Below are 27099 nucleotides of genomic sequence, written 5' to 3'. Positions count from 1 at the left end.
CGTTCACCGTACGAGATCAGGAATGTGATTTATAATTAATAGTTCAGGCGATTACGCACGCGGCGATAGCAAACATGTTTGTTTATTTATTTATTTGTTTACTTTTATTTATAACCTGGGAAAAGGGGGGTGATTCAGACTTTTATTAGGGGAGGGGGCTTTTTATTGACAACACTATATTTTTTTTTTTACACATATACTAGAAGCCCCCCTGGGGGACTTCTAGTATATACACTTTGATCTCTCATTGAGATCTCTGCAGCATAGATATGCTGCAGAGATCCATGAGATAGGCACTCGTTTACTTCCGGCTGCTGCAGCCGGAAGTAAACGAGTGCCGAGCCGGGGACGGCACCATCTTGGAGCGGTCCCCGGCCGGCTTCAGAAACTGAGATCGCTCCTCCGGGATAACATCCCGGAGGAGCGATCTCCGCCACTAGACACCAGGGAGACGCTGGATCCGGTAATCGGATGCAGCTGTCATGTTTGACAGCTGCATCTGATTACTGTATTAGCGGGCACGGCGATCAGACCGTGCCCGCTAATACCTACGGTCCCGGGCTACAAGCGGCACCCGGGACCGCCGCGGTTCAGAGCGGGGTCACCGTGCGGCCCCGCTCTGAACGCCCTTACCGGCAATAGGGCGTACCTATACGCCCTTTGTCGTTAAGGGGTTAAATACCTGTTATGAAGCAAAGTAAATGTAAGTCAATCGGTGTCAAAACCCCTTTAGGGTACAAATACACACACCGGATCTAAAGCGGATTTCACGTTGCAAATTTGCGTCTGGACATCCAGCTCAGCCAATCAGTGGCGGCAGCGGGGCAGTGCACTGATTGGCTGAGTGGGAGGTCCAGCTGGGAACCCCTAAAGCAAGCCGGAGAGTGGAGCAGGTAACGTATGCTCCGGTCGGCAGGGGTTAGGATGTCAATCCCGCTGCGAGTATGTCTAATCCAAAAAGGCCAGCAAGGGATCTGCTGCGGATTTCACAGTGTTAAATCTGCTGCAGAGCCGGTGTGTGTTTGCACCTTTAACTATTTCAAAGCTCCTGGCATCGTAATAAATCATGAAGTTTTGAGTTGGGATGTCCAGTCCAGTTAATAGTCCATGTGCAGACCATATTTTGTGGATGTGTGAATGGCCCCTTACATGTAGTGCTCAGCTTTAAACAGAGGGGAATCAGTAATGATGCAATTACCCAGCTGAGGAGCAGAGCGGATCACAGACCAGCCCACACGTAGCAAGGGAGACTCTGTACTGCCTTCCTTCACAGGGAGATTTTCAGTCACCTATAAAAAGAAAAAATTAAGACTTTTGGCCTTAAGTGTTAGCAACAACCAACCAGAGACCACATATTTTTGGAGAGGATCCATCAGAAAGTGGTCATTCATACTACCAACAGGGAAGATAAAGTACTATACAAGCTACTATTACCTTTCGACACACAGCCACAACTAGAAGTGGATTGAGCCGGAGGGATAAGTTCTTCCTTTATATCCACTTCTGGCTTTGGCTCAAAAAGATTTACCACTATTACAAAAAAAATGATTTTCTAAAAAATAAAATAAAAATAAAAATCTGGCAGATAAACATTCCTAGGAAAGCTTGTTTCACCTGTGTAAAGGTGGAATCAGAATTAAATACTCATTCTTTGGCTGACTGAATCTTGCGAGGCTATGTAGTTATCATTTTTGACTACATATTCCCCTGAGTAAACAGCTGATGTACAGCCAACAATTACAGAGTTGGGGGTCCTACTACGTGGGCCAAAGCCCAATCAATACTGTACACAATCTACTATATCAGCGCTCGGGCCTAATACATTGCCTGATGACCGCTAACGATCACTGGGCGGGTCTGCTGCGGCCTGTGATTAGCCGAGTGGCCTGTCACCTCAGACAGGCCGCTCTGAAACTGCAGCATGCAGGACTCAGTAGGAAGCCGAGTACAAGCAAAAAGGGGAACATGGGCAGGTGACGCAAACTGTTGAATAGTCAGCCACCAGCCGCACATCGCTACATGTAATAGCGATGCGTGGCTGATGATTTTAGGTCAGCCGATCATGGCTGATGGCTGATCATAGTCTATCACATGGATCAATAATTTTTGAATCGGGCCAATGCGGCCGATTATCGCTCTGTGTAATAGGGCCCTTATGGTGCGTTTACACAGACAGATTTATCTGACAGATCTTTGAAGCCAAAACCAGGAACAGACTATAAACAGGGATCAGGTCATAAAGGAAAGACTGGGATCTATCCTCTTTTCAAATCCATTCCTGGCTTTGGCTTCCAAAATCTGTCAGATAAATCTTTGTGTAAACGCACAAAGATAAGTGTGAAAGCCAGTGCTAATCACCAAGATTTTTGTTCACTAACGTGTGTGTTAGCCCGTCTAAAAGGGCCTTCAGCCTCCCTATAATCTGCCAAGATGGTGGATCATTAACACTACGCGCCCATTATCAATGGCGCATCAAATTAAGTCAATAAACATACAAATGCATCAGCCAAGAGAAAGTCTGCTTACCATAGATTCAATGCAACACCAAGTACATTAATACCAAAAATAGTTCCAGGTGCGGGGAAATATCACGTAGTCATATAAATCTCTTATCTAATAATAATGATAACAGTACAAAAGACCAGGGAGCAAAACAGAATTGGGATACAAGACTAATTATGAAGATACATTCATGATTACATGATTAAATGATAGTACATGAGAAAGGGCTAGTCAAACAATAAAAAAAGTCTCAGCGAGTCTATACTGCAAGTGTATCGGCAGATCGTGATAACTACAAAGATATGTGAAAGTGTTTATCACATTTTTTTAGTTATCACGATCTGACATTTATGGGTAGTCTTAATTATGTATTTATCATGCATACACTATCGAATTGGGATATTTTAATTTATTTCATATGGTTTATTTTTGTATTGATACATTTTGGTCTTTACTATAGTAATCGGTTCCCCTGGTGGTATCTCCCTTCTATTTCTTCTTTTATATATTTTGGTTTAAGGAGTGTGCTTGCTTGGGGCGGGGCAGGCGGAGTTCACACCGGCATGGCCTCAATAGTGGCCGTACGCATGTGTGAGGATATTACCATCTGGGCATGCGTACGGCTACTGAGTGCCTGGGCGGATGTTGCATTGCCAGCCAATGACCGGAAGCAAGCGCCGGTGTTCCGGAGCCTATGGATACCTCATTAGGGACTCGACTATAAGTATAGCGAGCACATGCAGTAAATCATGCCCCTTGATAAAGAGGTCACCTTCGAAACGCGCGTCAGGGTACACCAGGTGAACAGCAGTATGGGTAAGACTTGACACTTTAGCCATGATTCATGATGCATTGTTCTAAAACTTTGGGCTTACGGCAATAATGAGTATGATGTTTACCAAGTCTCGGTTGTGTCTGTTTGCATGCTGATTTAGTGGCAATACACTTGTAGTATAAACTGAGACTTTTTGTATTGTTTGACTAGCCCTGGCTTCATGTACTATCCCTTAATCATGAATGTATTATCTTCATCATTAGTCTTATATCCAAATTCGGTTTTGCTACCTGGTCTTTTGTACTGTTATCATCCCTCCCTCCCTCCTTTTTTTATGTAAACTTTTGTCTAATCATGGTTTTATCAATAAAAGATTAACATTTTTGGTAAAGGAAAGTATGCTCATTTTTGTTGGTGGTTTATAACACCAAGTACATGTACGTTAATATAAAATTAAAAACTCCACTCAAGAGGTGTATGACCATTAAGAAAAATTCTCACCTTGACTTCAAAAAAGGCCTTCCCCTTTGTCACTCCATGAGTGGCTCGAGATCCTGACCACAGAGATGGGAATTTCTCAGAGAACAGAGGTCGCCCACCAAACTGATCCTTATCCATTTTAAACTGTAGATCACAGGTAGCTAAAACCAGAGAAGGGACACTATTAAATTACTAGACAAAACCAACATGCAAAGCACCATAATCATCAGCCAGGCTCAATAGGCTACAAGTAGGGGTGAAATCCCAATACAGGAATATATAATGGAGCATGTGTTAGAAAAGCCCCCAAATGTCAAAAACAACATTTGTGAGCATCTGTGGCACTAATTTTAAAAGGGTACATGAAAAGGAATAACTGCTGACAATGCAACACAGATTTGACACCTGCTCGCAATACCGTACAGACTACAAACTGGGGGTAACACGAGGCACAAGTGCTTTATTTGCCACTGGGCCAGTCATTGTACATAGGAGAAGCTGGACAAGCCAGTTACACGCCAATGTCTTGTTACAGGTAAAAAGTATAAAGTGCATAGAACTGTCAAAGACCTAATAGACAGTGAGGAGACAACAGAAGGGGAAACAAGTTTAGGGAATGTTATAAGTAAGCCTGAAAAGATCAGTCTTCAGGGCACGGTTGAAACTGAGTATCGATTATCAGTCTGAGGTTTTTTGGGTAGGGCATTCCAGAGAACTGGTGCAGCACGAGAGAAGTCTTGGAGGCGGGAGTGTGAGGTTCTGATTATAGAAGATGTTAGGGTGAGATCATTGGCAGAACGCAGAACACGGGGAGGATGATAGTTTGACATGAGGGAGATGTATGGAGGGGCAGAGTTGTGGAGAGCTTTATGGGTGAGGAGTTTGAAGTGAATTCTGGACTTAAAGGGTAACCAGTGCAGTGACTGGCACAGATGAGAGACATCAGTGTAACGGATGGAGAGGAAGATAAGCCTGGCTGCTGCATTCAGGATAGACTGGAGAGGTGAGAGCTTAGAGAAAGGAAGACCGATAGTAGGGAGTTACAATAGTCAAGACGGGAATGGATCAGGGTGACAGTAAGAGTCAAAGCTGTGTCACTGGTCAGAAATGGGCGGATTCTGGAGATGTTTTTGAGGTATAGATGACAGGAGCGTGCAAGAGCTTGGACATAGGGAGTAAAAGATAGATGTAAGTCCAGAATAACCCCCAGACACAAAGCTTGATGCACAGGAGTGATGCTAGTACCACAGACTGATAGTGAGTTGTCAGGTTTAGGATGGTTGGACGGAGGGAATACAAGAAGTTCAGTTTTAGAAAGGTTGAGTTTGAGAAATAGAGAGGTCATAGTGTTAGAGAGAGCAGATAGACAGTCACTGGTATTTTGTAGGAATGCAGGGGTGATGTCAAAGGACGACATATATAGCTGGGTGTCATCAGCATAAAGATGGTATTGAAGACCAAACCTCCCGATGGTCTGTCCGATGGGTGCTGTATAGAGGTAGAAGAGGAGGAGAACCCCAACAGTAAGAGGTAAGGGAGAAGAAGTAGAGCCAGAGAAGGATACACTGAAGGAGAGGTCAGAGAGGTAGGAAGAGAACCAGGAGAGAACAGAGTCCTTGAGGTCGTTTGACACCTTGGTGAGAGCAGTTTCAGTGGAGTGAAGGAATCAGAAACCAGACTGTAGAGGGTCAAGAAGAGAGTTATGAGAGATAGTGGGTTACGCGAGAGAAGACCAGACGTTCTAGGAGTTTAGAGATAAAAGGCAGATTAGAGACAGGTCGATAGTTGGCTGGAAAGGTTTTTCCAGTGGGGTTATAATAAAAGTAGAATAGAGGAGGGAAAGATACCAGAAGAGAGTGAGAAGTTGAATATTTTAGTGAGGCGAGTTGTGACAGCAGGAGAGAGAGACTGGAGGAGGTGTGAGGGAATGGGGTCACTAGGGCAGGTAGTAGGACCTGAGGAAAGGAGCTTGGATACTTCTTCCTCTGTCACTTGGTCAAAAGCTGAGAGCCATGAGGGAGTGGGAGATGTCAGAGCGGATAGGGTCAATTTTGGTTTGAAGTAGGAAGCCAGATCTTCAGTAGTCATGGGTGTCTGAACTTTGGGCTTAAGAGGAGAGTTAAAGGTAGCGAAAAGGCGCTTTGGGTTGTTTGACAGTGAGGAGATGAGAGGTGAAGTAAGCTTGTTTGGCAAGGTGAAGGGCAGATTAGTATGTTCTGAGAATGAATTTGTAATGTAAGAAATCCGCTGAAGTTCTAGATTTCCTCCACAGACGTTCAGCAGTCCTAGAGCACCGCCAAAGAAAGCAAGTTTCCAGCATGTGCCAGGGCTGCTGCCATCTGTGGCAGGGTGTGCAGAGTGTAGGGGGAGCTACGGAGTCTAGGGTACTTTTCAGGGTGTTGGGGTAGTGTTTGGCGGCCATGTTTGGGCAGGTGAGGAATGAGATTAGAGACTGTGAGGAATGTAGGGAGTCTGAGTTGAGTGTTAATGCCACGCAGATTTTTGTAAATTTAAGGGAAGGGAGGGTCAAGAGGGGGCAGATATTAGTGATCCAGAAAGAGTATGTTGTGCTCTAATAGGAGCGTTGGTTAGTTGTGAAAGGCCAAAGGAGGTGGTTAAGGAGAGAAACAGAGGCGGGAAGTGGAAAAACACACTACAGGCTAACCCAACTTTTATGTATTGTCCTTAAAACAAGTCAAAATAAGGTTCAGTATGGTGTGTGGTCTCCATGTCCCTGTATGACTTCCCTACAACGCCTGGGCATCCTCCTGATGAGGATGTGGATGGTCTCCTGAAGGATCTCCTCCCAGACCTGGACTAAAGCATCTGCCAATTCCTGGACAGTGTGGTGCAATGTGATGTTTGTAGATTGAGCTAGACATGGATGTCCCAGATGTGCTCCAATCGGATTAAGGTCTGTGGAATGGGCGGGCAGTCCATAGCTTCAATGCCTTATCTTGCAGAGACTGCTGACACACCAGCCACATGAGGTTTAGCATTGTCCTGCATTTGGAGGAACCCAGGGCCAACATCACCAGCATATGGTCTCACAAAGGGTCTGGGGATCTCATCTCTGTACCTAATAGCAGCCAGTCTACATCTGGTGAGCACGTGTGCAGCCCTCCAAAGAAATGCCACCCAACACCATCACTAACCCACTGCCAAATCTGTGAATATGCTGAAGGATGTTGCAGGCAGCAGAACGATCTTCACAGCGTCCAGACTGCCACGTCTATCACATGCTCAGTTTGAACCTGCTTTCATCTGTGAAGAGCACAGGCTGCCAGTGGTGAATTTGCCAATCCTGGTGTTCTCTGGCAAGCGGCCTGCACGGTGTTGGGCTGTGAGCACAACCCCCCATCTGTGGACGTTGGGCCCTCATACCATCCTCCTTGTGCAGACACATCCTGAGTGCAGACACATGCACATTTGTGGCCTGCTGGAGGTCATTTTGCAGGGCCCTGGTAGTGCTTTTCCGGTTCCTCCTTGCACAAAGGCAGAGGCAGCGGTCCTGTTGCTGGGCTGTTGCCCTCCTGCACGTCTCCTAGTGTCCTCTGGACACTACACTGACAGACACAACAAACCTTGGTGGACAGTTTGATTTACTTGGAGTTATATTGTGGTGTTTAAGTGTTCCCTTTATTTTTTTTGAGCAGTGTAGTTGTGATGTAGTGCCCTCTGTTGCCGCCTCAGTCCCAGTCAGGAGAGCTTTATTATTTTTGGAATTCACTTGTAAAAGAAAAGCCCCAGAACAGTAGGGGTATCTACTACACTGCCGCTACCTATAATAAGGTGAACTGGATATATCGTGCACAGGTGATAAGGCACATATAGTTATATATTTAAAGGGGTTATCCAGCGCTACACAAACATTCCCCCACTTTCCCCCTACTGTTGTCTCCAGCTTGGGTGGGGTTTTGAAACTCAGTTCCATTGAAGTAAATAGAACTTAATTGCAAACCACATCTGAACTGGAGACAACAGTAGGGGGAAAAGCGGCTATGTTTTTGTAGCGCTGGATAACCCCTTTAAAGCAAATGTACCATCAAGTACATTTGCTTGAAGTGTTGTATATGAATAGAATGGCGCCAGCACAGGTAAGCTGGTGCCGGGGGTCCTTTTTTTTGAACCGCGTCCCTGTTTCCGTGTACGGCGCTGGTCTATTACCAAGCACCAGCCCGGGCTGAAGCAAACCCCTGCCCCTCTATCACGCAGCTCCATTGGCATAAAATTGAGCCGTGTCCTAGAGGGACGGTGGTTTCCTCCCACTGCGGACTGTCCGACTTACCCGCCTTCAGCACGGGCCAGTGCTCATCAGCAGACCGGCGTTGTGCGCGGGAAAAGGGCCACGGTTCAAAACAAAAACATGGCACCGGCTTCCCCTCTTTGTCAGATTCATATGCAACACTTAAAGTGAATGTACCTGATGGTACATTAACTTTAAGGGTTAAAACATACAAACAATGCAAAACATTCCAGGAACCAAGTGAAGAAATTGTCACAGGTTTGAATATTCATCTGTCTAGATAAACATCGCGTGATGTATGAAATAATTTGCAATTTGTAATGTTTTTTCTAAATGAAATTAATTATACTAATGAAGCGACATTGGACATTAGTCTGTAAGGGCGGTCCATGCGTAGGCTGAAGTTGGCCTTAGATTATCCATCCTGACCTAAATCACAGATCCCAGGACGAGTGTTGGGAGCGAACTGTGGATCCCTCCAGTAGCCTGTGCTGAATCTGTCACATCCTCTGGGTGCCTCCAGTCCCTGCTCCCAGAGTTATTGCAAGGGAGCATGAAGTCACTGTGGGCCCTCAGGCACTATTAGAGTGCTCCTGTGGCCTAGTTCTGGAGGTGCGTGCGTTAGAAGTTTGACAGTTGCAGTGCAGTATTGGCGCCAAATTTTTGCAGAGCCTGTTCCTTTTTAATCTGGTAAGACTTTTTTATTCTGTCTCTTGCTCCTATGTGCTGTTACTATGGTTTTTGGGCAGGACTGGGCCCTTTTATGACACGCCCTTTTAGCAAATCCTGTTTGGGCGGACCAAACTGCAGAAATTTAGTTTGTTATTTTTACTTGGTTAATAGCACTAGCTGGGATGATGCTTCTAATAGATGACATTTACCTCTCTATAATAAAGCAGGGCAAAAGGGCTAAAAAATAAAATCTCAACTGTAGGCTAAATCTATCCCTACTCTTGCCCGCAGTACCATACACACACAGACACACTGAAGCTGGCAGTGCCTGTATAGACTAAGGCATTGCACCATTGCCAGCACACGTACATCATGGAAATTGCCACAGTACGTACAGACTCTGCACTGCTACAGTATATACAAAGTCACTACAAAGCCCCCCTCTGAACTCCCCTAGCGACGCAGGGGCGTACATTTACGCCCTAGGTCGTTAAGGGGTTAAGATTCCCTCTACTCAGCCCAAGTCTGCCTGGTGTGCCTGCTTCTCCTAAACATACACCCAGTCAGGAAGCGTAAAGCTTATATAATTTCTAACTCCGATTCTGGTACAGATAGTGATTATAAACCCGAGTTGGGCAAAACTTCCCGAAAAAGCGCCCATATGGAGGTTGGGAAGTTTTGTTTTTCCTCAGAAGATTTTGATGCGCTTATTAAAGTAATAAGGTCTGTGATGGAGTTAGACGACACTGAACAACCCCTCTCGGCACAAGATGCCATGTATGCTGATCAAAAAAAAAAAAAAAAAAGCTTACCTATAGACCAAAACATGAGAGACCTAGTTTTGTCTGAATGGAAGGAACCTGAGAAAGTATTATAAATTCCTAAAGAGTTTAAATCCAGATTAGTATTTGATGACACACAATCTAGCTCTGGTCAAATATCCCCAAAGTTCATGTGCAAGTAACTAAAATAGTCAAAAAGACTTTGTTGCCATTTAAGAATGCATCCCAGCTTAAGGCCAACACTGCATTAATTCTCTATTAGGCCGCCAACACCTTTAACCCCTTAACATCGGGCGTAAATGTAAGCCCCCGCAGGGTGGGCTTTATCGCTATTGGGCGTACATTTACGCTCGGGGAAGATGGCCTGCAATAATGTATAGCAGGCCATCTCCGCTAGTCGCCCCCCCCCCCCCCCCATGCCGACGATCGCTGCTATAGGCTGATCAATTCAGATCAGCCGATATCGACTTAAAACCCGGCACGGAAAGCAACGGCGATTGGTGCTGTCAGAGGTGCCACCCTCACGTTCGCCGTGATGGGCCGGCCAGTACTGCACACACAGCAATCAAGTAGTTAAAAAACAGTGTCCCCATGTTCTGCACCCCTCAGCTAGGTATCTGAGGGGTGCAGAACAGGTGTGTATAGTGTAGGTGCACTATACTCACCTGATCCCGGCGTCCGGAGGGAAGATCGGCGGTCTGCGGCATCCTCTTCTTCCGTCTGCTCCAGTCAGGTCTTCGGGCTCTCTCGTCGTCTAAATTCTGAAATCTTCATCCATCTTAGTCAGCTTTACTCTACTGCCCCTTAGCGGATGATCAGTGTATTTTATACACTGATCAGTTGCTTTGGGGTAAAAAGTAGTTTTTTTCTCCCAATTTTGTTTTTTGTCTTTTTATGCGTTCATTCTTTGGACAGAGGGCGGACGCACACCTGCATCAGTCCGCCGGCGGAATGCATAAATGGTTATCCTCGCCATTCAGCAGTACCCTTAGAGTGTATGAAGCAAGGGACACCCGAATCCAGCCCCCAGAATGCCCCCCCATTCTCTGAGTTAGTGGGAAGATCCGTTTGGGAATTGATCTTCCCACTGCTGAATAAAGGTTCCCACCCATACAGGAGTAACTTTTATACCAGCACCTACTCTTTCGGTCCCTCACTGCCCGAGCTACTGTAGCTTGTGACACGATCCGAAAATATCAGAAGCAGTAATAAAGCCCTGATATTTAGCAGCCATGGAGCGGACCCAGCGCTTCTGGATATGAAGGACCCCGTATCGCACCAGGGCAACATTTTCCAGGTTAAGTCCCGCACACTGGAAAACAGGAGACCCCAGAAGAAGTGCAGAGTGTTCCGTAACAGGGGGATCAGGAAGGACACCATTTTCCAGTGCGACACCTGTTCTAATCACCCTGGCCTCCGCATACAAGATCGCTTCAAGGCCATTGGAGTTCAACATTTTCTAAATTCTGCCCCTTATTCCTATTTAAGGGGTCACGTTGATCCAGGGATTTTGGAGTCTGGAACAAATTTTTTCCCAATGATGAGGCTACTGTCGTCTGCCTCACGAGGGTTTCTTGCATTGATGGACTCCTGTCTTTTTAACCCTTTAAGGACATGGCCCATTTTCGTTTTTACGTTTTCGGTTTTTCCTCCTTGTGTTTAAAAGGTCATAGCACTTGCATTTTTCCACCTAGAAACCCACATGACCCCTTATTTTTTGCGTCACTAATTGTACTTTGCAATTACAGGCTGAATTTTTGCATAAAGTACACTGCGAAACCAGAAAAAAATTCAAAGTGTGGTGAAATTGAAAAAAAAAACGCATTTCTTTTATTTGGGGGAAATGTGTTTTTACGCCATTCGCCCTGGGGTAAAACTGACTTGTTATGCATGTTCCTCAAGTCGTTACGATTAAAACGATATATAACATGTATAACTTATATTGTATCTGATGGCCTGTAAAAAATTCAAACCGTTGTTAACCAATATACGTTCCTTAAAATCGCTCCATTCCCAGGCTTATAGCACTTTTATCCTTTGGTCTATGGGGCTGTGCGAGGTGTCATTTTTTGCGCCGTGATGTGATCTTTCTATCGGTACCTTGATTGCGCATATACGACTTTTTGATCGCTTTATATTACATTTTTTCTGGATTTGATGCGACCAAAAATGCGCAATTTTGCACTTTGGGATTTTTTTACGCTGACGCCGTTTACCGTACGAGATCAGGAATGTGATTAATTAATAGTTCGGGCGATTACGCACGCGGCGATAGCAAACATGTTTATTTATTTATTTATTTGTTTACTTTTATTTAAAACCTGGGAAAAGGGGGGTGATTCAGACTTTTATTAGGGGAGGGGGCTTTTTACTATTAACAACACTTTTTTTTTTTTTTACACATATACTAGAAGCCCCCCTGGGGGACTTCTAGTATATATACTTTGATCTCTCATAGAGATCTCTGCAGCATAGATATGCTGCAGAGATCCATGAGATCGGCACTCGTTTGCTTTCGGCTGCTGCAGCCGGAAACAAACGAGTGCCGAGCCGGGGACGGCGCCATCTTGGACGCGTCCCCGGCCGGCATCAGTAACGGAGATCGCTCCTCCGGGACAAGGTCCCGGAGGAGCGATCTCCCCCACTAGACACCAGGGAAACGTTGCCTCCGGTAATCGGAGGCAGCTGTCAACTTTGACAGCTGCCTCCGATTAGCTAATTAGCGGGCACGGCGATCAGACCGTGCCCGCTAATAGCGGCGGTCCCGGGCTACTCGCGGCACCTGGGATCGCGGCACTTCAAAGCGGGGCCGCCGCGCGGCCCCGCTTTGAAGTGCAAGTGAGGACATATGACGTAGGGGTACGTCATATGTCCTAAGAGGTTAAACCTTATAAACTAATAATTGGCCTAATACCCCTAAATAAATTAAAAATTGTCCTTTTCCCCAACTAAATAGATATGGCCGCCATTCCCATTAGAGGCTTGCCATGATGCAATTACAACGCCCTTGTGCTGCCAGGATGGTAAAAAAAACCCCATAAGTGACCCCGTTCTGAAACTACACCCCATAAGGAATTAACAAGGGGGGCAGCTGGGATATGGCCCCCTGGTGACTGGCACATTTGTGCCGTGAAAATGAAAACAATTGTATTTTTTTTTTATTTTCACAGCACATGTTCTACATATGTGCCAGTCACCATATGGGGTCCATATGCTCACTGTACGCCTTGTTAGATTCCTTGAGGGGTGTAGTTTCCAGAATTAGGTCACTTGTGGGGGGTTTCTACTGTGTGGCAGCACAGGAGCTTTGTAATTGCGACATGGCCGCCATCCTCCATTCCAGCCTCTAAATGGCGCTTTATCCCTTTGGTGGCTTGCCCTGTGCCCATATGGCACATTATGCCTACATGTGGGGTATTTTCGTACTCTCGGGGAATTACCTTACACGTTTTGTGTTTATTTTCTTTTTTAACCCCTTGTGGAAATAGAAAAAAAAAATCAAGGCTAAACCAACATTTAGTGTAAAAAAATTTTTATTTTTAAACTAAATCATTGATCTTGTCTTAATTTTTTCATTTTCACAAGGGGTTAAAAGAGGGGGGAGGGGAGAAAATGTGTAGAGCAATTTCCCCAGAGTCTGTAAATACCCCACATGTGGACATAAAGCGCCATGTGGGCGCAGGGCAAGCCTCCGAAGGGCAGGAGCGCCATTTGGATTTTGGAGGCTGGATTTTGCCAGAATGGGTGATAACGCCATGTTGCATTTACAGAGCATTCGTGCTGCCAAGACAGTGAAAACCCCCCCACAAGTGACCCCATTATGGAAACTACACCCCTCAAGGAATCTAACAAGGGGTGCAGGGAGGATATGGACCCCTTGACGACGGGCACATGTGCCGTGAAAGTGAAAAAATGATAGTTTTCCCTTTCACGTCACATTGTTCCACATATGCTCACTGCACCCCTTGTTAGATTCCTTGAGGGGTGTACTTTTCTAAATGGTGTCCCTTTAGGGGTGTTTTTTATGTTTTGGCACCCCAGAGCCTCTGCCAACCTGAAGTGGTACAGTCAAAAATGACCAAATATAACGGAGGCGTTGAAATTCACTAGGTGCTTCTCTATATTGGAGGCTTGTGGTTACGTCAAATACCCCATATGTGGACCTATTGCGCTATTTCCCTAAACTGCAGAAACGGGGCAATCAATATTGGGGTGCATTTCTCTGGTAATAGGTTTACATTATGGAAGATATTGGATTACAACAAAATCTCTGCACAGAAAATAAAAATTTTCAAATTTCTTACACACTGCTTTTATTTCTGTGACTCCCCTAAAGGGTTAAAACACTTTGGATGTGCTTTTGCAGAGTTTGGGGGGGGGTGCAGTTTCTGAAATGGGGTGCGTTGTGGGGCTTTCTAATATACACTCCCCTTAAATACACTTTAAACCTGATTAGGTCCCTAAAAATATCTGATTTTGAAATTTTACTGAAAATTTGGAAAATTGCTGCTAATGTTTTATGCTTTCTATGTCTAAAAAAAAATGAAAGCGTTTAATAAATGCCGCCAACATAAAGTAGACATGTTGCTAATGCTATTTAATATATAATTTATGTGACATAACCATTTTCTGTATAAGCAGAAAAGTTTCAAAGTTGGAAAAATGCTTTTTTTTTTTTTTTTTTTTCACAATTTTTCATGTTATTTAGTTTTTTTCTTTCATAAAGATTCGTTATAAGTATCGACTACAATTTACCAGAAATGTAAAGTACCATATGTCACGAGAAAATCTCAGAATCAGCCGGAAAGGTAAAAGCACTCCCAAGTTATTAATAAATAAAGTATGCAAAAGAACACTGCAGAGACACCATCACATGTCTCGACGTCAGTGAACTAGCCAGACCTTCCCTCCGGGAAGGAACAACCAAGCCAAAGCGTTCTCCAGTCAAGGAAACCACCTCAGCAAGGTATCCATCCACAGACAGCTGTTTCGGGGTTTTTGCCCCTCATCAGTGTGGAGTAGGTTTCTGGCTAGTGGGAGCAATGACTAGTATGTGCATGCAAAAGGACGCTGGTTGACCTCAGGGAGATCAACCAAAACACCGCAGAGACACCATCACGTGGCAAAAAACCCCGAAACAGCTGTCTGTGGATGGATACCTTGCTGAGGTGGTTTCCTTGACTGGAGAACGCTTTGGCTTGGTTGTTCCTTCCCGGAGGGAAGGTCTGGCTAGTTCACTGACGTCGAGACATGTGATGGTGTCTCTGCAGTGTTCTTTTGCATATTCGATTTCCCAGGGGGCAATGTTCTAGAATACACTGACGTTGAGACACGTGATGGTGTCTCTGCGGTGTTTTGGTTGATCTCCCTGAGGTCAACCAGCGTCCTTTTGCATTAATAAATAAAGTAACACAGGTCATATTCATAAAATTTGTCTCTGTCCTTAAAGAGTCACTGTCATATTTTTTTTTTTTGCAGAAATCAATAGTCCAGGCGATTTTAAGAAACTTTGTAATTGGGTTTATTAGCCAAATCTGCCATTATCTGCATGTAAAAAGCCTTTTCCCAGGTCCCCCCCCCCTTCCTCTTTTTCATCCACTCTGAAAAATCTGAAAATTGTGACTTGTTGCAGGAGACGTACCCTGTCTGTTCTAGGGAGAGGGGAGGGGGGAGGAGGAAGGAGGGAGTTAGCCGGCAGCAGAAAGCAGATAACAGAGGATTACAGGCACAGAGCTGGGTGACAGCTGTAATCCGAGCTCAGACAGGTCACTGGTGACTGTCACAAGAGATATCCCGTGAGGTATTTGTAGATTAACTCTTTGTTGTCCTGTTTTGGTCTTTTCTTTAGCTCTCTCCATAGGAGAACAATGAAGACAGGGGGAGAGCTTCAAACTGCTTTTTCATGATAAAAATGCATTTTTCGGATAATAAACCCAATTACAAAGTTTCTTAAAATCGCCTGGACTATTGATTTCTGCAAAAAAAAATTTCACGACAGTGACACTTTAAGGCCTTTTCAGGCTGTCCTTAAAGGGAACAATCACCTAAAAAGTCAGTATGAGGCCAATAATCTGTGCTAATACCCCCTCTAACACACTTTCCACACATATCTGTAACGTCTGCCCCTGCCCCACACACCCCAAAATCATACTTTTAACTTGTCTCGCGCTATATGCCAATTCCTCTCAAGTATTCACGTTCAGGCCAAGTAGTCACGGCCCGGGGGCGGGGTTTGCCTGTAATCACGCCTCTATGGGCATCATTCCCTGCATCATCATCCGGGGGACGGACCTGGGCTATGTATCTGAGATATAGCATAGCGGCTGCCTATACCCCCTGTACTCTGTATGTCTGACCTGGCCTCTCATACAGGGAGCTGCTGCTTCACTGAGCGTCCATGAATGAATGATTCTAAGCCACCCCAAAAACCATTCCTGTGCTGCTGGCTAGAGAAGGGTTAAAATCATTCATTCAGCAACGCTCTTATTCCCCCCCCCCCCCCCCTCCTCTCTCTCTCATGTTCTCCGCTGCTCCATCCTGCTGTTACAGCAGCGGCCCCCCTCTCCACTCTCCTTTCCTCCTCCTGCCGTCGCTGCACTCCTTATTTCCCATCTGCCTCTGTTACAGCATCAAAGACAGAGCGGAGAGGCACCAGAAGCATGTAAGGAGAGAGAAGGGGGCCACACACGGAAAGGGGGAATAAGAATGTCGCTGAATGAATGATTTTAACCCTTCTCTAGCCAGCAGTAGAGGAATGATTTGTGTAGTGGCTGCAGTGGCTCAGTGAAGCAGCAGCTCCCTGTATGAGAGGCCGGATCAGACATACAGAGTACAGGGGGGATAGGCAGCCGCTATGCTATATCTCAGTTACACAGCCCAGGCCCACTCCCCGGATGATGATGCAGGGAATGACGCCCATAGAGGCGTGATTACAGCCAAACCCCACCCCCGGGCCGTGACTACTTGGCCTGAACGTGACTACTTAAGAGGAATTAGCATACAGCGCGGGACAAGTTCTAAGATGATTTTGGGGTGTGTAGGGCAGGGGCAGACATTACAGATATACGTGTGGAAAGTGTGTTAGAGGGGGTATTAGCACAGATTATTGGTCTCATACTGATTTTTCAGGTGATTGGTTCCCTTTAAGGGGTTAAACACTGAACTCTATTCATTTTCTGTGAGACTGCAGAAAGCTTCAGAGTACAGATCAAGCTGTCCGAGGATGCAGTTAATGTATTTATACAGAATAATTGTATCCAAGGCCAAGTAAAGGTAATTTGACCACTATCCTACATTACAGAAATGAGGCCTCCTTAATTTAATTGACGCTTATCCATTTTCAGGATTGATGGGGGTCCAGCAGTCAGACCCCCGGCGATCAGCTTGTTAAGCTCTATTGTATGCGTAGCATACAACAAGCTAGCTCAGGTGGAAATACCCTTTTATACCAGTAAGTATACAAGAGACCTAAAATGAAGACCAGATATACTCACATTTATCCAGACACACTACATTTTCTTCCACTTCGTTTGCAGCCTCCTCAGTAGGTACAGGGGACTTAGATCTAAAAACAGTTTAAGTTTTATTAAAATCTGATATACAATTATGCTGAGAACCAAGATATGCAACATTACAGCACCCAATCAAATCCTTAAAGGGATTAATACCTATCAGTTAAACAAACCTCTGACATGTCTCCAAACTATAGGTACTAGAGATGAGCCGAAGCGCTCACCAAGCGAAGCGAATCTCTTCATTTGATCGGCGCTCTGCTGATCACACCGCCGGGCTTCCCCAACTGCTCCGCTCCCTGCCATAAGCGGTGTGCTGATCAAACAAAGCGATTCGCTTGATGAGCGCTTAGGCTCATCTCTAATAGGTACCCTTTAAAGTAATTCTTTTTGCCAATCCGTTGCTTTCAAATGCATTTATTTTAATAAAATTATATTTAAAGGGGTAGTGCGGCGTTTAAAGGGAACCAATCAGCCCGTTTGAGCTGATATGGTTCCCTTGAGCATTGTATAAAGCACCTGGAGCGGCCCCTGCACGTACCTTATAACGGAGAAAATGACTTGTATTCCCCGACTCGTGACTAGATACGAGCGGGGAAGTAGTCACGGTGGGCGGTTCCCCGCTCCTATCTAGTCACTGCGCTCTGCCTGTCAGCGCGCTCAGAGGGGATGATTGACAGGCAGAGGTCCGTTACTGGCCTCTCTGCCTGTCAATCATCCCGCCGAGCACAGTGACTAGATACGAGCGGGGAGCCGCCCACCGTGACTACTTCCCCGCTCGTATCTAGTCACGAGCCGGGAAATAAAAGTCATTTTCTCCGTTATAAAGCACCTGCTGCGGCCGTGGACGGTACATGCAGGGGCCGCTCCAGGTGCTTTATACAATGCTCAAGGGAACCATATCAGCCCAAACGGGCTGATTGGTTCCCTTTAACTTTTGCAGCTGATGACACGGCAGAGGGGGGCCGGCATGTGGGACAGCTGGAGTGGTTCGGCCAGCCTCTCGAACATGACATCGTCGACACAAGATGGCAGCTGGGGTCAAAAGCGAACACGTAAATATAATGCACCAACACTTCCGGGGTGGGTGGGAACATGGGGAAGGGGGCCATTCACTTAAATAACACACATTACAAAGTTGTATAACTTTGTAATGTGCGTTATTTAGTGAATAAAAGTCAAACGCCGCACTACCCCGTCAAAGGAAAATTCCCATGAAACTTTATTAAAAAAAGACAAAACTCAGACAGGCGGGCGGGTGCAGCAATACATTACCTGTCCAGGCTTCTCAGCTCAGTCTTCCTCCTCGGGTCCCGCGGCGTAGCATCAGCTTCGATGCGGCCTGACTGAGCAGTCAGACCGCTCAGCCAATCACTGGCTGCGGTGGTCCTGGCCAGTGATTGGCTGTGCGGTCTGACTGCTCAGTCAGGCCGCACCGGAGCTGCTGATGCTGCGAGCGGGACCCGGGGAGGAAGACTGAGAGGAGGAGAAGCCCAGGCAGGTAATGTATACTGAGCTTCTCAAATTGTTGGGCGCCGCCGCGCACCGCTATACCACCGCAGCGACGCACGGTGGGGGACCGATGATTTTAGGTCTGGCCCTAAATAAACGATCAGCCGATGACGCGATCGGCTGATAGTTTTCTCTATTCCACTGAGCGATAATCGGCCGAATCAGGCTGATTCGGCTGATTATCGCTCCCGTGGAATAGGCCCATTCATTTCCAGAAAGCAAATCTTTCTTATGTTGGCCTAATGGCCTGTCACACGGGGCGATTATCGGGCAAAACAAGCCGACATTGCCCTATGTAACAGGGCGAGATATCAGCCATCTATTTTTTTTTTCTGGCCAGTTAAAACAATTACCTGCTGGCCACACATCCTCATTTCATAGCAATGACCAAGTGCCAAAACTAGCTGCACAAACAATTCAGGACTTGTCTGTGTGCCCCTCCAATCTATCGAGCCATCAATTTATGAGAACTGAGCTAATTTAGTTACAGCAAATAAACCCAACAAATAACTGATCTAAACTTACAGCCCTATTACATGATCTGATTATACACCAAACAAGGTGATCTTGCCCTGTGTCATTCAACGACTGATTGCATCAGTTCAAAAGATTCATCAACATTAACCCCTTTGTGCTGCAGCTAGTTTTGGCCTTAATGACCAGGCTAATTTTTCAAAATCTGACCTGTCTCACTTTATGCTCTTATAGCTCAGTGATGCTTTAACGTATGCTAGCGATTCTGAGATTGTTTTTTTCGTGACATATGGCACTTTATGTTAGTGGCAAAATTTGGTCACTACTTTGTGTGTTTTTTGTGAAAAACATCAAAATATCATGAAAAATAAAAAAAATTTGCATTTTATGAACTTTGAAATTCTCTGCTTCTAAAAAAAGAAAGTCGTAGCACATAAATTAGTTACTAAGTCACATTACCAATATGTCTTCTTTATTCTGGCATAATTTGGTAAACATATTTTACTTTTTTAGGGTGTTATGGGGCTTAGAAATTTATCAGCAAATTATCACATTTTCGTGAAACTGATTTTTTTAGGGACCAGTTCTTTTTTTAAATGGATTTAGAAGTCTGGTATCCTGACAACCCCCATAAGTGACCCCATTTTGGAAACTACACACCTTAAAGAATTAATCTAGGGGTATAATGAGCATTTTAACCCTACAGGGGCTGGAGGAAAGTATTTACAATTAGGCAGTAAAAAAATGGAAAATTTTAATTTTCCAATAATATATACGTTTAGATTAAAGTTTCTCATTTTCACAAGGAATATGAGACAAAAAGCACCCCAAAATTTGTAATGCAGGTTCTCTTGAGTACAACGGTACCCCATATGTGGGCGTAAACCACTGTATGGGCACACAGCAGGGCTCAGAAGGAAGGGAGCGCCAATTAGCTTTTCCAATGCAGATTTTGCTGAAGAAGTTTCTGAGCGCCAGGTGCGTTTGTAGTGCCCCTGTAGTGTCAGCAGAGAGAAAACCCCCCATAAGTCACCCCATTTTGGAAAGTACACCCCTCAAAGAATTCATCTTGGTGTGTGGTGACCATTTTGACCCCACAGGTATTACAGGAAAGTATTCAAAAGAAGACAGTAAAAATGAAAAACTCAAATTCTTCCAATAATATGTTCGTTTAGTTTGAAATTTCTCAATTTCACGAGGAACAAGAGGAAAAAAGTACCCCAAAATTTGTAACGCAGGTTCTCCTGAGTACAATGGTACCCCATATGTGGGCATAAACCACTGTATGGGCACACAGGAGGGCTCAGAAGGGAAGGAGCGCCAATTAGCTTTTTCAATGCAGATTTTGCTGCAGAAGTTTCCGAGCGCCAGGTGCGTTTGCAGAGCCCCTGTAGTGCCAGCGGAGTAAAATCTCGCCATAAGTCACTCCATTTTGGAAAGTGCACCCCTCAAAGTATTCATCTTGGTGTGTGGTGACCATTTTGACCCCACAGGTATTAGAGGAAAGTATTCAAAAGTAGACAGTAAAAATGAAAAACTCAAATTTTTCCAATATTATGTTCTTTTAGTTTGAAATTTCTCAATTTCACGAGGAAAAAGAGGAAAAAAGTACCACAAAATTTGTAACGCAGGTTCTCCTGAGTACAATGGTACCCCATATGTGGGCGTAAACCACTGTATGGGCACACAGGAGGGCTCAAAAGGGAAGGAGCGCCAATTAGCTTTTTCAATGCAGATTTTGCTGAAGAAGTTTCCGAGTGCCAGGTGCGTTTGCAGAGCCCCTGTAGTGTCCGCAGAGTAAAATCTCCCAATAAGTCACCCCATTTTGGAAAGTGCACCCCTCATAGAATTTATTTTGGGGTGTGGTGAGCATTTTGACCCCACAGGTATTTGAGGAAAGTATTCAAAAGTAGACAGTAAAAATGAAAAACTCGAATTTTTCCAATAATATGTTCCTTTAGTTTGAAATTTCTCAATTTCACGAGGAACAGGAGAGAAATGTCACCCCAACATATGTAAAGCAGGTTCTCCTGAGTAGAACGGTACCCCATATGTGGGCATAAACCACTGCATGGGCACACAGCCGGGCTCAGAAGGGAAGGAGCGCCAATTAGCATTTCCAGTGCAGATTTTTCTGAAGAAGTTTCTGAGCGCCAGGTGCGTTTGCTGAGCCCCTGTAGTGTCAGCAGAATAGATTCCCCCCAAAAGTCACCACATTTTGGAAAGAGCACCCCTCAAAGAATTCATCTTGGTGTGTGGTGACCATTTTTACCCCACAGGTATTAGAGGAAAGTATTCAAAATTGGCCAGTAAAAATGAAAAACTCGAATTTTTCCAATAATATGTTGGTTTAGTTTGAAATTTCTCAATTTGACGAGGAACAGGAGAGAAAACGTACCCCAAAATCTGTAACGCAGGTTCTCCTGAGTAAAACGGTACCCCATATGTGGGCATAAACCACTGTACGGGCACACAGCAGGGCTCAGAAGGGAAGGAGCGCCAATTTACAGGAGCAAAACCGCAGCTAGTAATGGTTATTAGAATAGCGCAGTTACTAAAATAAAATAAAAAAAATGAGATTACAGGTAATGTGGGGTGGTTACGGGCAACCAGGGGTGGTTACGGGCAACCTGAGGTGGTTACAGGTAATCTGGGGTGGTTACGGACAACATGGGGTGGTCACGGGCAACCTGCTGTGGTTACAGGCAACGTGGGGTGGTTACAGGCAACGTGGGGTGGTTACGGGCAACGTGGGGTGGTTATGGGCAACGTGGGGTGGTCACGGGCAACCTGCTGTGGTTACGGCAACGTGGGCTGGTTACAGGCAACGTGGGCTGGTTACAGGCAACGTGGGCTGGTTACAGGCAACGTGGGCTGGTTACAGGCAACCTGCTGTGCTTACAGACAATCTGGGATGGTTACGGGAAACGTGGGGTGGTTACGGGCAACCTGCAGTGCTTACAGACAATCTGGGGTGGATACGGGCAACGTGGGGTGGTTACGGGCAACCTGCAGTGCTTACAGACAATCTGGGGTGGTTACGGGCAACGTGGGCTGGTTACGGGCAACCTGCAATGCTTACAGACAATCTGGGGTGGTTACAGGCAACGTGGGGTGGTTACGCGCAACCTGCAGTGCTTACTGACAATCTGGGGTGCTTACGGGCAACGTGGGGTGGTTACGGGCAATGTGGGGTGGTTACGGATAAACTGAAGTTCTTATAGGCAATCTGGGGTGGGTACCTGTAATCTGACATGGGCACCGCAATCTGGAGGGGGTCATTGGCAATTTGGGGTGGTCAGAGGCGACGTGCGGTGGTCAGAGGCGACGTGCGGTGGTCAGAGGCGACGTGCGGTGGTCAGAGGCGACGTGCGGTGGTCAGAGGCGACGTGCGGTGGTCAGAGGCGACGTGCGGTGGTCAGAGGCGACGTGCGGTGGTCAGAGGCGACGTGCGGTGGTCAGAGGCGACGTGCGGTGGTCAGAGGCGACGTGCGGTGGTCAGAGGCGACGTGCGGTGGTCAGAGGCGACGTGCGGTGGTCAGAGGCGACGTGCGGTGGTCAGAGGCGACGTGCGGTGGTCAGAGGCGACGTGCGGTGGTCAGAGGCGACGTGCGGTGGTCAGAGGCATCGTGGCGTGGTCAGAGGCAACGCGCGGTGGTTACGTGCAATCTGGGGGGGGTTACATGTAATCTGGCATGATTACGGGGAACCTGGGGGGGTTATGTGCAACCTGGAAGGGTTACAGACAATCTGGGATTGTTACTGATAAACTGAAGTGCTTATAGGTAATCTGGGGTGGTTACATGTAATTTGGGGTGGTTACGGGCAATCTGGAGGGGGTCACGGGCAATTTGCGGTGGTTACGGGCAACGTGCGGTGGTTACGGGCAACGTGCGGTGGTTACGGGCAACGTGCGGTGGTTACGGGCAACGTGCGGTGGTTACGGGCAACGTGCGGTGGTTACGGGCAACGTGCGGTGGTTATGGGCAACGTGCGGTGGTTACGGGCAACGTGCGGTGGTTACGGGTAATCTGGGGAGGGGTTAGGGGTAATTTGGGAGTAAACTGTAATTATTACTATAATAAAAAGTGTGTGTTTTATTTTTTTGTATGTTTGTCACTTTTTGTACTTTATACATTCATTTTCACTGTATTACTATGATTACTGTGATATTTTCTATCACAGTAATCATAGTTCAGTGACAGAGACCAAATTGGTCTCTGTCACTTTAAATTTTCAGAGCTTGGCTGGTTGTGAAGCGCATGCGCACTTCATAACCAGCCAGGACGTCGAGGAGGAAGGAGCTCCGTGGGTTCCGGTGAGTATATGGGGAAGGGGGGGTGAGGGGCGACTTGGGGGGTGGGGGGACATCACTTTTTATCCCCTGTCACCAATCATTTATGGTGACAGGGGATAAAAAGTGCCAGGAGCACATGGTACAAGCGATCAGCGGTATATAGTATATACCGCTGATCGCTTGTACCGGGACCCCACAGGGGGGTCCCCGATGACTGCCCCATGCTCTCCGCTACCTCCGGTGGCGGAGAGCATGGGGCTTTCATTCATTTTAACTTTTTAATCGCTGTGAACCGACGTTAGTCGGTTCACAGCGATGGCGGCGGCCATCTTGGAAATGATGGCCGCCGGGGGAGGGGGGTTAGTTATCGGGGCACTAGGGGGGTCTGATCTGGGGTCTGATATACACTTATTTCATCTCCCCCCGCCGTAGATTCACGGCGGGGGGAGATGAAAGGTGGCGGCGGCACCGGTAATCCCCTTTACCGACGGCCGCCGCTATAACGTTAATAGCGGCGATCGTCGGTAAGGGGGGGGGGCCGGGACGGACCCCACACACTGCCCCAACCCCTCAGCTACCTCCGGTAGCCGGGGGGATGGGGTGGGGGCCGTCCCGGCCCCGCAATCTTATTCTCTGCCATCGCCGTAAAAAGCTGATGGCAGCAGAATAAGGCCCATTAGTGACCGCCGTAGAAAGCCGTATCGGCGGTCACTAAGGGGTTAAAGGGGTTATCCAGCATTTGAAAAACATGGCCACTTTCTTCCAGAGACTCTTCTCTCCAGTTTGGGTGGGGTTTACCAACTCAGTTCCATTGAAGTAAATGGAGCTTCGTTGCAAACCACACCAGAACTGGAGACGAGTGTTCCTGTCCCTGAAGGAATTTGGCCATGTTTTTCTAACGCTGGATAACCCCTTTAATGTGCTAGGAGCCAGGGATAAAGACAGGCAGTCACATAGCCATCGTCATTAAACCTTTAAAAGCAGTGATCAATACCGATCGTGGAGTTTAAATGGACTTTTGTCTTCTTTCAACCTTATTAACTATGTTACTATGACAAATTCTATCAGGTTCAACCTAGAGAAACCCTACAGTGTTGATCCAAAGCAGTCATGTCAAACTCTGGCCCGCGGGCCAAATCTGGCCCATAGTGGCATTATTTTTGGCCCGCCAGGCAATTCAGAGTTTGAATTACATCTGGCCCACCATGGTTACTATATAAGTGACTATTGGGGAGGGCTGGCTACTATATGAGATTACTGGGGATGGCTTCCTACTATGAGACTATTGAGGAGGGCTGCCTACTATTTAGGCACTATCGGGGACGGCTGACTACTATATGAGACTATGGGGGAGGCCTTGCTACTATATAAGAGCATATGGGGAGGACTGGCTACTATATAAGAGACTATGATAGAGGGCTGGCTACTATATGAGACTACAGGGTGGGCTGGCTACTATAAAAGACTATTGTGGAGCGATGGCTACTACATAAGAGACTATGGGAAAGGCTGCCTAATTTATAAGAGAATATGGGGAGGACTGGCTACTATATGAGACTACTGAGGAGGGCTGGCTACTATATGAGACACTTGGGGAGATGGCTACTATTAGGGCATTATTGGGAAAGGCTGGCTACTATAAGACTAAATTCTAGGCTGGCTACTATAAAGGAAACTATTTCTTTCCCGACTCCAATAGCAATATTAATAATCCCAGGATCAACATATCACCAGAAATCTAATGCCCATAACTTTTAATGTATTTTTCAAGAAATGCAACCAGGCCTCCCTTGAACTTATTTAATGAATTAGCCATGACATCCTCATGTGGCAAAAAGTTCCATAGTCTCTCAGCTCCTACAGTAAAGAATCTGCATCTGTGCTGATGGTGAAACCTTAAGAAAAACAGATCACTGATCTCAGGGAGACCAGCCAAATGATAACACTGCCAGCGAAAGCGCTCAATGCAGTGAAATCCTAGCTGCATTGCCCCCTGGGAAACATGAATATGCAAAAGAGCCTGTGGAGCCTCATTGAAGAGTCTCAAAACACAGGACTAGCCAGACATCCCTCCGTAATGGTGAAACCTTGTTTCCTCTAGACGTAAAGGATGCCCCCTTGTCAGGGATGGTCCGAACAGAGTTCGGTTTCGTACGAACCCGAACCCTCGGTAATGATTCCCGCTGTCTGCCCGCTCCATGGAGCGGGCGGATCCAGCGGGAGGACCGCCTGGAAAACTGGGATACAGCCACAGCCATAGGCTGTATCCCAGTTTTCCAGACGTTACTCCCGCTGTATCCGCCCGCTCGACGGAGTGGGCAGACAGCGGGAATCTGCTGCCGAGCGTTCGGGTTCATACGAACCCGAACCTTGGCAGGTTCGGACCATCCCTACTTATAACGCTTTTATACTTTGGTGTATGGGGCTGTGTGAAGTGTAATTTTTTGCCCCATGATCTGTTCTTTCTATCGGAACCTTGACTGCGTATATGTGTCTTTTTGATCGTTTTGTTTCAATTTTTCTGGATTTGGTGCAAACAAAGATTTTTATTTTTATTTAAAAAATGGGAGAAGGGGGGTGACTTATTAGGGGAGGGGATTTTTTTTAACTAATAGGAACAATTTTTTTTTTTAACTTAGTAAAACTTAGGGGGACTTCTAATACAACTACACTGATCTCTCCTAACGACGAGATGACGTAGATGCAGTAGGTATGCACGATGCACCGAAATATCGATACTACTATCGAAATTTCGGGCAAAAAAAACAGGATTTCCTGGTATAGAAACTTTAAGTTAAGCTGAGAACACAGTGGGCGGCTAGCTGAGCGCCGGCCGTGTTCTCTATGTGCCTCTCCCTGCCCTCTGCAGTCTCCTCCTCTGCTGTCCCTCCCTCCGCTCCCATTGGCGCCAATTTCAAATAGCCGGCACTAGCAATAGCTAAGTGTATAGATGCTGCTGTCACACTGACAGCGGCATTACCCCCCTCCTGAGCCCGCTCCATATACAGCGGGGGTCGGTTACTGTGTGTAACAGACCCCCGCTGCTGGTGTCTCTCTGATAACAGAGTCCGGCTCCACCAGACTCTGTTATCAGAGAGATGATATGCAGAGGAGCCGGAGCTGCACGGAGATCTGGGCGGCTGGAGAGGGAGAGGAGGAAGGAGGAGAAGGCTGGAGAGGGAGAGCAGGAGGTCCGGGAGAGGAGGACGGAGAAGGCTGGAGGTGGGTAGGCTGAAGAGGGAGAGCGGGAGTCTGTGAGATCCAGGAGAGGAGGCCGAGGGATGTGCAGCACATGTGAGGATCCAGCCGGCTGGCAGGTGGGGGAGGTGGCCGGGGCTGAGAGGAGCAGATAAGATCGGCTGTAGAGTGTGGGATCCTGTGTAACCTCCTCTTCTCTTACTCCGCAAATCTTGGTAACTAGTGCAGATAGCGGCAGAGCCGTCTTAGTGGTGGGGGGTGCGGCAGAGCCGTCTTAGTGGTGGGGGGTGCGGCAGAGCCGTCTTAGTGGTGGGGGGTGCGGCAGAGCCGTCTTAGTGGTGGGGGGTGCGGCAGAGCCGTCTTAGTGGTGGGGGGTGCGGCAGAGCCGTCTTAGTGGTGGGGGGTGCGGCAGAGCCGTCTTAGTGGTGGGGGGTGCGGCAGAGCCGTCTTAGTGGTGGGGGGTGCGGCAGAGCTGTCTTAGGCCCCCTTCACACGTCCGGAAAAAACACCCGGATTTCCTATCAGGAAATCCGGACAGATTTCCGGACGCATAGACCTTCATTGGACACGGACACCCTTCCGGAATTTTCCGGAAGGGTGTCAGTTCCGGAAAATAGGACCGGATTTTTTAGAATCGGTCCTATTTTCGT

The 27099-nt window shown here is 46.7% G+C and overlaps 1 protein-coding gene across 2 annotated transcripts in view; it reads right to left on the bottom strand.

Moving 5' to 3' along the window:
- The window catches only part of HNRNPUL2 (heterogeneous nuclear ribonucleoprotein U like 2), a 75315-nt gene that overhangs the window by 42415 nt on the left and 5801 nt on the right, over positions 1-27099 (bottom strand). For both annotated transcript variants that reach the window (XM_069965429.1, XM_069965428.1), the window contains exons 3-5: positions 16951-17021; positions 3779-3918; positions 1199-1289 (exon numbers count right to left, since the gene is read on the bottom strand). In XM_069965429.1, coding sequence (XP_069821530.1) covers positions 1199-1289; positions 3779-3918; positions 16951-17021 — 302 coding nt within the window. The remainder of the gene's footprint in view (positions 1-1198; positions 1290-3778; positions 3919-16950; positions 17022-27099) is intronic.

This window comes from Dendropsophus ebraccatus, chromosome 4, assembly GCF_027789765.1.
Source record: "Dendropsophus ebraccatus isolate aDenEbr1 chromosome 4, aDenEbr1.pat, whole genome shotgun sequence".
Classification (NCBI taxonomy): domain Eukaryota; kingdom Metazoa; phylum Chordata; class Amphibia; order Anura; family Hylidae; genus Dendropsophus; species Dendropsophus ebraccatus.
This window is presented reverse-complemented; position numbering and strand designations above follow the sequence as displayed.